At 41.0% G+C, this 13,388-nt stretch overlaps 2 protein-coding genes across 2 annotated transcripts in view; both read right to left on the bottom strand.

Annotated features, from left to right (window-relative positions):
• Positions 1-13,388, bottom strand: part of LOC112071269 (SLAM family member 5-like) — a 40,169-nt gene that overhangs the window by 18,264 nt on the left and 8,517 nt on the right. The gene's annotated exons all lie outside the window — the stretch shown is intronic.
• Positions 796-5,185, bottom strand: LOC139024483 (SLAM family member 7-like). The gene is made up of 4 exons (XM_070439329.1): positions 5,115-5,185; positions 2,044-2,358; positions 1,508-1,790; positions 796-910 (listed from the first exon to the last, which is right to left on the bottom strand). Exons 1-4 carry the CDS (start codon positions 5,167-5,169, stop codon positions 892-894), a joined length of 672 nt encoding a protein of 223 aa, XP_070295430.1. The 5' UTR covers positions 5,170-5,185; the 3' UTR covers positions 796-891.

Raw genomic sequence — 13,388 nt, 5'->3', positions numbered from 1 at the left:
GGATTTAACAAGTGACATCAATAAGGGATCATAGCTTTTACCTGGATTCACCTGGTCAGTCTATGTCATGGACAGAGCAGGTGTTCTTAATGTGTTGTACACACAGGTACACACAGGTATACCAGTATAACACTTGGTTAGAGAGAACATTTTTAATCAGTTTTTAAAAAGTTGTAAAATGTAATGTCAGTGTGTTTGGGGCAAAAAGCCCCCAGGGAAATCAATGCAAGTCAATGGTACCCATATTAACATTTTACAAATCATGTCCTAATCATCAACAAGTAACTTATTTGAGTTACACAATCAATTTTGAGATACTTTCGGATGATTTGGACAGGAGCGGTGAAAATAAACATAGTGGACGTACATCAAAACCTCATTCTAGTGAGGTTGTTAACAGTGAAATGTGCAATGTCATTCTGTTCCATTCTGTTCTATTGAAAAGGACCCGTCAGTAAACAAAACATTTTAATGATTTCACTGTCTACACCTGTTGTTTACCAAGCATGTGACAAATCAAATTTGATTTGATTTCATCATACTGGGTATTAAAAAGAAACAAATGGCCCATAAACATGTGATACTGTGTGCTGTGCTATGCTATGTTATGTTATGCTATATTATGTCACGCCATGTTATGCTGTATTATGTCACGCCATGTTATGCTATATTACATTTTGATAACTTATGTAGCAACAGACAAATGTAAAAAGTACTTTTATGACCTAATCTTACTGTGACACAGAGTAGGAATCACTTTGTCTAAAAATACAATACCCATGATTCTATCCATAGTGGAATCTGTCCCTGATGTGGACCGTGATGACAGCAGAGATCATGATGACCAGCCCCACAGACACCAGGATGATCTTCAGCATGCACACAGACATGCTACCAGCAGGGGGAGACACTGGTTCACAACAAACAGACAATATGTTACAGTTCCTCTAGTCTCGCACATCAGACACTTCCTCCTCTGTGCAATTAGTCTGGGGATGCTAGTAGGTGCCAGGCACACTGGTTTGTGGCAAGAACTGCAATGCTGCTGGGTATTTGAAACTCAACAATTTATTGTTGAGCTTGGACATCCACACAACTTGACACGACTGTGGGAAGCATTGGAGTCTACATGGGCCAGCATCCCTGTGGAACACATTCGACACCTTGTAGAGTCCATGTCTGGATGAATTGCTGTTGTTCTGAGTGTAAAAGTTTGGGGTGAAACTCAATATATGGAGGTGTTCTTAATGTTTTGTGAACTCACACGTATGTTAATTCATATATATAGTTAGGATAGGTCTTAATGCTTTGTACACTCAGTCTACATCTGACATACAGTATTTGAGATGTGTGTGTGTGTGTGGTGTGTGTGTGTGTGTGTGTGTGTGTGTGGTGTTGTGTGTGTGTGTGTGTGTGTGTGTGTGTGTGTGTGTGTGGTGTGTGTGTGTGTGTGTGTGTGTGTGTGTTGTGTGTGTGTGTGTGTGTGGTGTTGTGTGGTGTGTCTTACCAAATTTTATTGGACAGAGTTCCACTATCTCCGTTGGTGTCAGTGGCCCAGCTGACTTGGTTGCTGTGGTTACAGATGATGGAACCGCCTGCCACATAGACAGAGAGCAGGGGGACAGTGGAGGTCTCAGCCCCTCTACTCTCTCCTCCCACCTGAGAGCAGGTGTTGTTGTTACAGCAGGAGGTGACAGAGGTGTTCTGGCCTCTGCAGGTCACAGTCACATTACAGGTGCCATTGATGTAGGAGACATAGTCCACTATCAGGACTGGAGTCACAACTCTCTCTGAAAACACAACAGATAAACAGGCAAATAGGCATGGTTTGAAAAACACACAAATGCATACCTATCCATTTACACACACACAAAAAAGCTGATCTTTTTTCTTGTCACCATTTAATGTGGTTGACATTTTCTGTACCTTAAGCTGCAGTAAATTAGATGACATTTAACCTGATATAATTCACATTTCAATATTGATTGCTACTGTAACCATATCGATACAAAGAGAAGGATGTCAGGAAGGAGGACAACCTACCTTGAACTGATATCTGGTACTTGGCAACATCTTTGTTTTCTTCACCACTCACTCCTGCATCATAAAGTCCACTGTCTCCTTCCTGTAGGTTCTTCAGTAGTAGAGAGAAGTTTCCCTCCCTAAACTCAACCCTGCCTTGGTATTTAGTGTATACTTTCAATGTTGATGATTCATTGGAGTATTTTACTAAAGTGTGAGATTTGTTAAATGTCCACTTTAAATAATCTATATCTTTAAGTTTAGCATATCCTTGGACATCCAGACGGACATTTTGTCCCTTCAGCACAAACAGTTTCAGAGTCTCAGTGCTGGACTCTGAAATAAGAGACAGAAAACCTCATGTAAAAATGAAACAGTCTACCAAGAACACGTTTTTTTTTTAAGATGTTGATTCAATGTACTGTACAATGGTAAGTTAACCAGATGCAATAGGATTGTGAGTTTGCTCAACATTTGGGCATATACAGTGCCTTCAGAAAGTATTCTACCCCTGGACTTTTTCTAAATTGTGTTGTGTTACAGCCTGAATATAACATTCATTAAATTAAGATTGTTTTGTCACGGGCCTACACACAATACCCCATAATGTCAAAGTGGAATTATGTTTTTTGAAAAATGTTGCAAAGTCAATCAAAATGAAAAGCTGAAATGTCTTGAGTCAATAAGTATTCAACCCCCTTTGTTATGGTAAGCCTAAATAAGTTCAGTAGTAAAAATGTGTATAACAAGTCACATAATGAGTTGCATGGACTCACTCTTGTGTGCAATAGTGTTTAGAAGACAATGAATGTTCCTGAGAGGCCGAGTTACAGTTTTGACTTAAATCTACTTAAATCTATGGCAAGACCTGAAAATGGTTGTCTTGCAATGATCAGCAACCAATTTGACAGAGGTTGAAGAATTTTGAAAATAATAAGGGTCAACTGTTGCACAATCCAGGTGTGGAAAGCTTATAGAGACTTTCCCAGAAAGATGTAATCACTGCCAAAGGTTATTCTACAAAGTATGGACTTGGTGGTGTGAAAACTTATTTATTTCATTCTGTATTTCATTTTCAAAACATTTCTAAAAACATGTTTCACTTAGTAATTATGGGTTATTGTGTGTAGATGGGTGAGAAAAAAATAAATATTTAATGCATTTTGATTTCACAACAAAATGTGCAATAAGTCAAGGGGTATGAATACTTTCTGAAGGCACTGTAGCTGAACCAACATACGGTAKATTCTCAAGTTGAATTTAATGTTCACTCAACTTAGAATTTTAGAGGGAGGGTTCTAAGCTGACATATGGAATTGTTTTAAGATGGATCATTTAGCTATTTGATTGAGAATTTTAGGACCCATTAGGTATAAAAAAAAAATATCTAAAAACAATTATTTGATATAAAAAATTACATTTGGCTTTGACTACTATAGCCCATAGAAATGCATTGAATAACACATTTATAAATGGCAAAAAAGACAGTCAAAAAATAAATCATAAGGAATGCAGTTAAGTGTCTGTCCTATATCTAGGAGATATAAGAACATTCAGGAAATATATATATTTTTACACATATTTTGGCCCTAAAATCGCTGTACTTCCATAAATGTTTTACGGAGACCACCGGAGACAACATTCGTGTTCGTGAGACTCTCCTCTTTCCATAGAGTGGTTCCATTCGTTTCTAGGCCAAACTGTTCGGACACTACAGACGTTTGCGTGAGAAAACCGATTGTCAGGATGTCTCATGGTCTCACAAACACCGCTGTAGCTCGGCCACCTACCATCGCATATGCGGAAGGCCGCCATAGGATGTGATGGATTAAGACGCAGCCAATACAAAATCACAGATATCTCTAGCTTAAATTGATGGATTTTGTTAGGATTGACACCGGTGCGTCAGACTCTAGGGGTCAAATAAACAAACTTTAACACTTTAGCTGAAATTGTCCTTTAGAAGTCCACTAAACTCACAGAATTGCGCTCATTAAGCAATTGCTTAAGTTGCCTTTTTTACAGTGCAACAGTATGCTTATGGTAACTATAGTTGAATTAGCATGAATTACAAAACACTTTGCCTCTTTTCTATGCATTGTACTAATCCCATATTAATTCAGAGACCTGTTATAAGATACAGTATGTTGGGTGATGTTTCATGCATTAAAGTGTGTTTCTGTTCATTGTCGAGTTTGTGGTCTAAAAGACATACCCATCATGAAGCCAGTTGGCTTATAAATGGCTGTCAACGTTCTGTCAATATCACCCCCACCCTCGTGCTGAAGCTGTGTCTTTCCACATCCTGTAGCTCAACGTGTTTCTCACACTTTTATATTAACCATAAAACACTATACGTTTGCTACTTGAAATACACAACAGTATGATTCAACAAATTACTACTAAATAACCAATTGATCAATGTTAACAGATAGAGCTACTTTCAATGAAATATCATAATATCCGAATTCTATTCCATTTCAAATATTATAATATATATTTAAAATATCAGAATTTAATGACTTGCCTATTTAAATAAAGGTTAAACAAAATACAAATAAAATATTTTTCTTACCCCCTGATAGAAAAACAAACCGCATACAGAGAGAACCTCTGTGATACGGTTGTTTGGGATATGACATCAAGACAAGTGGTAAAGTACAGTAGGAAGCATGACATATCAGGTATATGACTGGATATCCAGTATATATCCATTTTTTGTTTTTGTTGGTTTTACAGGATAGTGACAATTATATGAAGAACAGTGACTCATGGACTCTTGTGGACTCTTGTCTTGTGTGTCCTGGTAGATCCCAGGCTACCCTGCCTTGCCCCTCCCCCTTGTTGTTTATCATGTTTGAAGGTTTGTTGTCACTGTGCTGTTGTTGTTGTCTTTGTAAATAAAACATACAAATTATAAATAGCATAAAATGACACATCAACATGTGCGTAGCCCTTCCCTAACATCAAGTGAAACTATCAGCACTAACCTATTGCCTGTCACTTGCCTGCCTTTCTGATCAGATTATTGGTAAACATATCTAATCAATACAGTCAATATTAGAACAAAGATAGAATGGTTGAATATTTACCTGATCCTTGGACAAGAGCTGATAGAACAACAATGTAATGTCGGAGAGTTGCCATACTTTTTGTTGAACATACCGAGTAAAACAGGAAGTTAAAGTAAGTACCTCAACTAAGCACCCCTCAACTTGTGTAGCACATTATACGTCACATGATGGGTGGGTTACATATTTTTCAGTCTATGAAGGCATGACTTGGGTAAATTCGAATTGAAGGCAGTCAATTCAGGAAGTAAACTGAAATTCCAATTCAATAATTTAAAAAAGGCTTCTATTTACAAGGACTTCTCTGTAAACTGAAAATGAGAAACTATTTGTGAAACGTTTTCCATTTTATGATTGTCGATTAAAATCACTTCCTGCATTGACTGTTTTAAAATTAAAATATACCACAACCCTGCTATAAGGAGTCAACATCGTAAGGCATTTTCAAATTATACAAATATTTTTTCTTATGTTGCAAAAGACGTTCTGAAAGTCTGAAACCCTACTGTACCTCTTCAAATAAAATCTTAAATAACACATCAGTCAGTCTTATGCCCCCCCTCCCCAAAAAAGTGCACTTGTCTTTTACTACTACCATTGATTTTGCTGATAACTTAATTGTTGCAACAAAAAAATGTTTTGCTATAACTGTGATATGTGGCTGTCTCACCTAAGTATCTTAAAATGAATGCACTAACTGTAAGTGTAACGTAGACGCTGGGATTCGAGGAGCAGGTGCAGGTGGTAAGTTTAATATAACAAGAAGCATGAAAAAATACAACATAGGAGCAGCGTCTAGACAACAATACTGCCTGGGGAAGTAAGGGAGTGATAGATAAAGGGGAGGTAATGAGTGAGGTAATGGAGTCCAGGTGTGTGTACTGATGAATGCCAGGTGTGCGTGAAGATGGTTCCCAGGACCGGTGGTTAGTAAACCGGCGACATCGACCGCCAGAGGGGAGGAGCGGGAGTAGATGTGACAGTACCCTCTCCCCCTCGTCAAGAGGGACGGCCCTGAGGACGAGGAGCGGGCTGGTCCGGGCGGTGAAGATGGAAAACATGGATGATGCTGGGATCCAGAATGTCCTCGGGACCCAACACCGCTCCTCTGGGCCGTACCCACCCAGTCCCCCAGGTACTGGAGCCAACCCTCACGACGTCTGGAGTCCAGTAGGGATCTGACGGCATAGGCAGGAGCTCCCTCGACATCCAGGGGGGGCGGAGGGATGTCGTGGGAGACAGCATCAGCCAAGGGACCAGGAACCACCGGCCTGAGAAGGGAGACATGAAAAGGTGAGATGCGTTAGTCACTGGGAAGCTGTAACCTATACATCACCTCGTTGGCCCTCCGGAGAACCTTGAATGGCCCCATAAAACGTGGGCTGAATTTCTTGCAGGGCAGGCAGAGTGGGAGGTTCCTGGTAGAGCCAGACACGATCCCCTGGATGGAACACGGGGGTCTCACTGCGGTGGCGGTCTGCCTGCTCCTTCTGACGGTGGACGGCGTGCTCGAGTCTTACGTGAGCCTCGCTCCACACCTCTTCTGCACGCCTGAACCACTCATCAACCACAGGAGGTTCAGTCTGGCCCGGGGTCCATGGAGCCAGAGCCGGCTGAAAATCCAGAACACACTGGAAGGAGTCAGCCCGTTGGAGTAGTGACGTAATGAATTCTGGGCATACTCTGCCCATTGAAGGAATCGGGCCATTTTCCCTGCCGGTTCTGGCAGTGACTCCTCGGGAACCTCCCCAGCTCCTGGTTCATCCACTCCACCTGCCCGTTGGACTGAGGCCAATACCCGGAAGTGAGGCTGACCGTGACAACGAGCTTCTCAATAAAGGCTCTCCATAACCGTGATGTGAATTAGGGCCCACGGTCGGAAACGCTGTCCTCCAGGAGGCCATAAGGCCAGAAAACCTGCTGGAACAGTGCCTCTGTGACCTGGAGAGCAGTAGGGAGACCAGAGAGAGGGATGAAACGACAGGATTTAGAAAATCTATCCACAACAGGGGTGATGTTGAGAGAGGAGGCAATGGTGAGGTCAATAAAGTCCCCCGTGGCACCAGAATTCACTAATGCTGTAGAAACAGTACACCCACAACAAAGGATTTGGCAGGAAGTGATGAAGAGGGGATACTCACACTTGCCACAGGAGGTAGAAGATCACGTGACCGTCCCTCTGCTCTTGTGGATCCCGAGTTGGGACATATCGGACTCTGCTGGGGCTGGTGCCCTCCTTGACCACAATAGAGACAAAGTCCCAGCTGTCTCCGTCTGCGTCACTCCGCCACGGGGAGGCGTGTGAACCCTACCTCCATGGGTTCAGATTCTGATGCAAAGTGTTCACTGAGGGAGGGAGAGAAGCGATGAGAGTGCCGACGCTCCCGAAGAAGGTTATCCAGACGGATGGTCATCGCAATGAGTGCCTCCAAGGAGAGGTTGTCGTCTCGACAGGCCAGTTCCGTCTGAATCTCCTCACGCAGTCATCTTCTGAATAGTGTACGAAGCGTCAGCTCATTCCATCCGCTGGATGCTGCTACTGTCCGGAAGGTGAGTGCGTACTCGGCAGCAGTCTGGTCCTCCTACAGTAGTTGGAGTAGGCGCTCACCCCCCTCTCTGCCCCCTGTGGATGATCAAAGATACCTCTGAACAGAGCCATGAACCCCTCATATGACCATGGGACCATGTTGACTTCCCACAGTTGTGTCAAGTTGGCGTGATGTCCTTTGGGTGGTGGTCTGGATATCACAAAATAAAACCTGAAAAACACAGTAGCGTTGTAGTTATTGACAAACTCAAACCGGTGTGCCTGGCATTTACTAACATACCCATTCAACGGCATTTAATTATTTTGTCTTGCCCATTCACCATCTGAATGGGACACATACACAATCCATGTCTCAATTGTCTCAAGGCTTAAAAAACCCATCTACACGGATTGAAGTGGATTTAACAAGTGACATCAATAAGGAATCATAGCTTTCACCTGGATTCACCTACTCAGTCTGTCATGGTGTTTTTAAAGTGTTGTACACTCAGTGTATAATTCTGCAATTTATTGAAGTTATGATTATATTATTAGCCTGTTCCAACCCACGTCATATCATGATGCTCAGCGATTTAGGCCAAGCCCCCTCTATTGTCACTCCTCACTCTCTCTCTACCCCTGGAATATCAATCACATCTCACGCCTGTATTTATCCGTCCTTTAAACATGTAAACAACTAGCTTACCCGTTCCATAGCAAGCTGCTTAAGCCATGCTTATTGGTGGAGTAAATTAATGAGGTAAATGTAAGAACTATGTTGATTTCACGAGGTAAAGAATTAACGCAAAGGAACAATATGAAGAGTTAAAAAAGGTTGGTTCGAACCGGTTCAGAATTTTATCATGCTGGTTGGAACACTGGAACGGAACAAAATAAATAGGGGTTCTGCTCAGGACGGAACGATTGGAAATACTTAGTGCATATTATCATTACACTATAAATAATTAAGCATTAAAAACACAAGACAGTCTAACAAGGTCTTTCCATTCTGGTCCTCGTTCTGATCACACAGGTGGTTCTCCACAAGCCCCAGCTGGTCATGCTGGTTACCAGGAGCGATGGAACCATCATGTGAAACGCCAGCAACCTGGTCAGCAAGAAGAGCCAATGGGGACGCGTTAAAGTATAACCATGGGTCGATTCCACGTCTACTGAACAAGAGCCCCACCTGTTGGTCGTGGTCACCAAGAGAGGTGCCGGTTTAGACTAGGAAGAATGGGACTGGGGCCTCCGGCTATAAGGCTGAATGACCGATACACTATCTAATGAAAGACAGATCACTACAAAGAGAGCCAGCAGAGACGTGTGTAAGTATGTGTGATGGAGGTCAGTGTGCTTTCTTAGCTTTGCCACTTCGTCCCGTACAAGCTCACACCGAGACTAGAACTGCGGGACCACTGGCTGGCAAACCATGTGTGGCCGCCCTCGTTGATGAAGCTGTGTTTGTAGGCTATACAATGCAGTACCGTACCTAGGGGGCTATGGTTTGGAGAAGGCTCTGCAAACCAACTTACCTCATACCATCAAGTATTCTCACGGCTTGCTAGAGCATTGTGTACTGCTGTAGCGTAGCACTTCATAAGAGTATTCTCAAGGATTCTCACGGCTTCAGCTCCGAGCATCACGAGTTCGCTCCCCGGGCTGGGCAATCGTTTTGACACTTTGTATGAATGGAAACTAATGTTGGTGTAGCCTACTCTTAACCAATCCAAAGGCAGCTGCCTGCTCCCTACCTACTTCCAAAGGCACCTACCTTGCTGACACCAGCCTGGCATGTGGATTCAATATGGCATTGTTCGGATGGATGGCTGTATATTTGCATCTCATAGGAGTCATACCGTCGCCGTGTCAATCTCCAGGAGGAGACGTTTTCACCGACGTCATGGGGTCACTATAACCGGAAGGGGTGTGAAGACTGATGAAACTAGAATCGACTAAATGACTAAACTCGCTGTTGTTTGTTACCTATGCATAGTCACTTCACCCCCACCTACATGTACAGATTACCTCAACTAGCCTGTACCTGTCTCTTATACACATCTAGATGTGTATAAGAGACAGGCTGTATATTTGCATCTCATAGGAGTCATACCTTCGCCGTGTCAATCTCCAGGAGGAGACGTTCTCACGGACGTCATGGGGTCACTATAACCGGAAGAGGTGTGAAGACTGAAGAAACTAGAATCGACTAAATGACTAAACTCGCTGTTGTTTGTTACCTATGCATAGTCACTTCGCCCCCTCCTACATGTACAGATTACCTCAACTAGCCTGTCCCCTGCACACTGACTCGGTACCGGTGCCCCCTGTATATAGCCTCGTTATTGTTATTCTTATTGTGTTACTTTTTATCATCACTTTTTATTTTTGCCTACTTGGTAAATATTTTCTTCTTCTTGAACTGCACTGTTGGTTAAGGGCTTGTAAGCATTTCACGGTAAAGTCTACACTTGTTGTATTCGGCGCATGTGACAAATAAAGTTTGATTTGAATGTTATCGTGTGAATTAATTTGTCATGTTTGGATCGTTTCAATAGTTCATAAAGAGCCATGAATGTTGATATGTTTCATTGTTCTTTAAGTGTTATGGATTCATTGTTACAGAGACACTGTGTTATTCTGTTCGTCCGATGGCGGACAGTTCAGAGAGTAACAACACAGGGTTTCTTATCATACAGTGGGTGTGGGGATCAGATTAGAGAGTAACAACACAGGGGTTTCTTATCATACAGTGGGTGTGGGGACAGTTCAGAGAGTAACAACACAGGGGTTTCATATCATACAGTGGGTGTGGGGATCAGATTAGAGAAAGTGTGTGAAGTTTTATGCCTTTTGTTTGAATGTTTTGGGCCATTCAAAGTCATGTTAATTAGACAATGGGAGATTGGGTGCTCTTGGAAGAATAAAAGCTGGGTTTAAATGTTGATCATGGAGTCTTTGGTATTATTTTTATTGTAAAGAATTCTGGTATGTACCATTTGCTAACTGCATTCTTATTGTGTAACTAATAAATCGGATTATTTTTAAATTGATACGAACTGTATTCCTCACATTTCTGAGTAATATTCCTTGAATTATTATTTAGTGAAATGTCTAACTGTAAATGTTCATCACAATACAAATAGCATATTTGCTTGGTCTCTAACTGTGCATTTCTGAACTCAATAATTTAATGCTAGGACATCAATAGATATTAACTCCTTGTCCATTAGTAACCTCTTAATAATAGCATAACAGTAAACCTAGACACGTGCATCTTACAGTATTCTGAGTGATGAAGCAAGGCTTGCTACCTTGGCTATACCAACTGGGGATATGGGCCTGTAGCATTCACATGATAATGGAATCAGATGGTATATCATAGTTGGGTCATAGACCTCTACACTAATTCTCTGTCATCTACAGACAAAGTGAATGTTCACTATTCTATAAATGACTGCAATTTGGATGAGATTTGTAGGTAGCATCATGTGATAACACATTCACATTCCAGTGAGCGTGAGATGTTTGTATTCACTGTAGCAGCGTGAGCAACTGGTGCTAGCAATTCAGTGAACAACTATCCCAAAATGGAAATATCTGACACGAATAACAAGTAAATAAGTAACATAATCAAGCTCTTGCCCATTCACACTGAATAGAACACACACAAAACCATGTCTCAATTGTCTCAAGGCTTAAAAATCCTTCTTTAACCTGTTTCCTCCCCTTCATCTACACTGATTGAAGTGGATTTAACAAGTAGCATCAATAAGGGATCATAGCTTTTACCTGGATTCACCTGGTCAGTCTATGTCATGGACAGAGCAGGTGTTAAAACACTCTGAAGTTTCTAAAACTGTTTGAATTATATCTGTGAGTAAAACAGAACTCATTTGGCAGCAAACTTCCAGACAGGAAGTGAAAATCTGTAAAATGGGGCTCTGTGTCAGGGCCTGCCTATTCAACTGGCTTACATTTATTGATCTGTATGCATTCATACGCCTTCCACTAGATTGTCAACAGGCAGTAGAAGGTTGAATGGGGTGTCTAGCTTGATGTGAGGCCGAATGAGAGCTTTTGGAGTGACAGGTCCGCTCTTTTGTCAGTTTTCAACTGCGCGCCGGGGAATCTCACATTGTCTTCTGAAAAGCGTTCGGTATACACGACAAATTGCTCCGGCTCTGATTTTATTGGATACATATGAGAAAAAATCATATAAAGTAGGATTTTTCAACCGAGTTTGACCAGTTTATTCAACGTTTATTGGGACTTTTGGAATTTTTCATTCCAGGCGCAGCGATTTTTTGGACACGTGAGCTCCACATGGCTAGCCAAAGTTGCTAATTCGACAGAAGAAATGGACATTCTAAAACCAAACAACGATTTATTCTGGAACTAGGACTCCTTGCACAACATTCTGATGGAAGATCAACAAAGGTAGAAATATTTATGATGTTATTTCGTATTTCTGTGTAATATTGTGGCTCCAACAAGGAGGAGAATAGGTGAGCACTGTCTCACATAAATACATGCTGTATGTTGTAGTAAAAGTTATTTAAAAAAATCTAACACAGCGGTTGCATTAAGAACAAGTGTATCTTTCATTTGCTGTACAACATGTATTTTTTTGTAAAGTTTATGATGAGTCCTTTGGTTAGATTAGGTGACTGTCCAAAATATCTCTGGACATTTTGGTGCATTGTTGCTACGTATTCACAATGTAAAACCACGATTTGCAGCTCTAAATATGCACATTTTCGAACAAAACATAAATGTATTGTATAACATGATTTTATAAGACTGTCATATGATGAAGTTGTCCAAGGTTAGTGATTAATTTTATCTCTATTGCTGGTTTTTGTGAAAGCTATGTTGGCGGTGAATAAATGGCTTTGTGTGTTTGGCTATTGTGGGGAGCTAATATAATTATATATTGTGTTTTCGTTGTAAAACACTTAAAAAATTGCAAAAATTTGTCTGGATTCACAAGATGTGTATCTTTCATTTGCTGTACACCGTGTATTTTTCATAAATGTTTTATGATGAGTATTTATGTATTTCACATTGCTCTCTGTAATTATTCTGGCTGTTTTGGTGCTATTTGTGACGGTGGCTGCAATGTAAACTACGATTTATACCTCAAATATGCACATTTTCGAACAAAACATAAATGTATTGTATAACATGATGTTAATAGACTGTCATCTGATGAAGTTGTTCATGGTTAGTAATAATATTTATCTCTATTTGAAAGCTATATGCGGTGGAACAATGGTGAAAACATGGCGTGTGTGTTTTGGCTATTGTGGTGAGCTAATATAAATACATATTGTGTTTCGCTGTAAAACATTTTAAAAATCGGAAATGATGGCTGGATTCACAAGATGTTTATCTTTCATTTGCTGTATTGGACTTGTGATTTCATGAAATTATATTATATGATATCCCTGTCCCGTTAGGCTAGGCTATGCTAGTCAGCTTTTTTGATGAGGAGGATCCCGGATCCGGGAGGGACTCGTTAGAGGTTATTTGAGTTACACAATCAATTTTGAGATACTTCGGATGATTTGGAAAGGAGCGGTGAGGATAGTGAGGATATTAACAGTGAGACGGAACAAATAGTACAACAAATATTGTGGTTAAATTCAAACATAGTAATTGATTAAAAAAACTGTATTTAGAAGAAATGTTTAAAAAAGTTATAATTTTAGTGAATGATATCATAAATAGGACTGGTGGAGTTATGTCACACATGCAGCTAACAC

The sequence above is a fragment of the Salvelinus sp. IW2-2015 genome, unplaced genomic scaffold (assembly GCF_002910315.2).
Source record: "Salvelinus sp. IW2-2015 unplaced genomic scaffold, ASM291031v2 Un_scaffold1566, whole genome shotgun sequence".
NCBI classification, from domain to species: domain Eukaryota; kingdom Metazoa; phylum Chordata; class Actinopteri; order Salmoniformes; family Salmonidae; genus Salvelinus; species Salvelinus sp. IW2-2015.
This window is presented reverse-complemented; position numbering and strand designations above follow the sequence as displayed.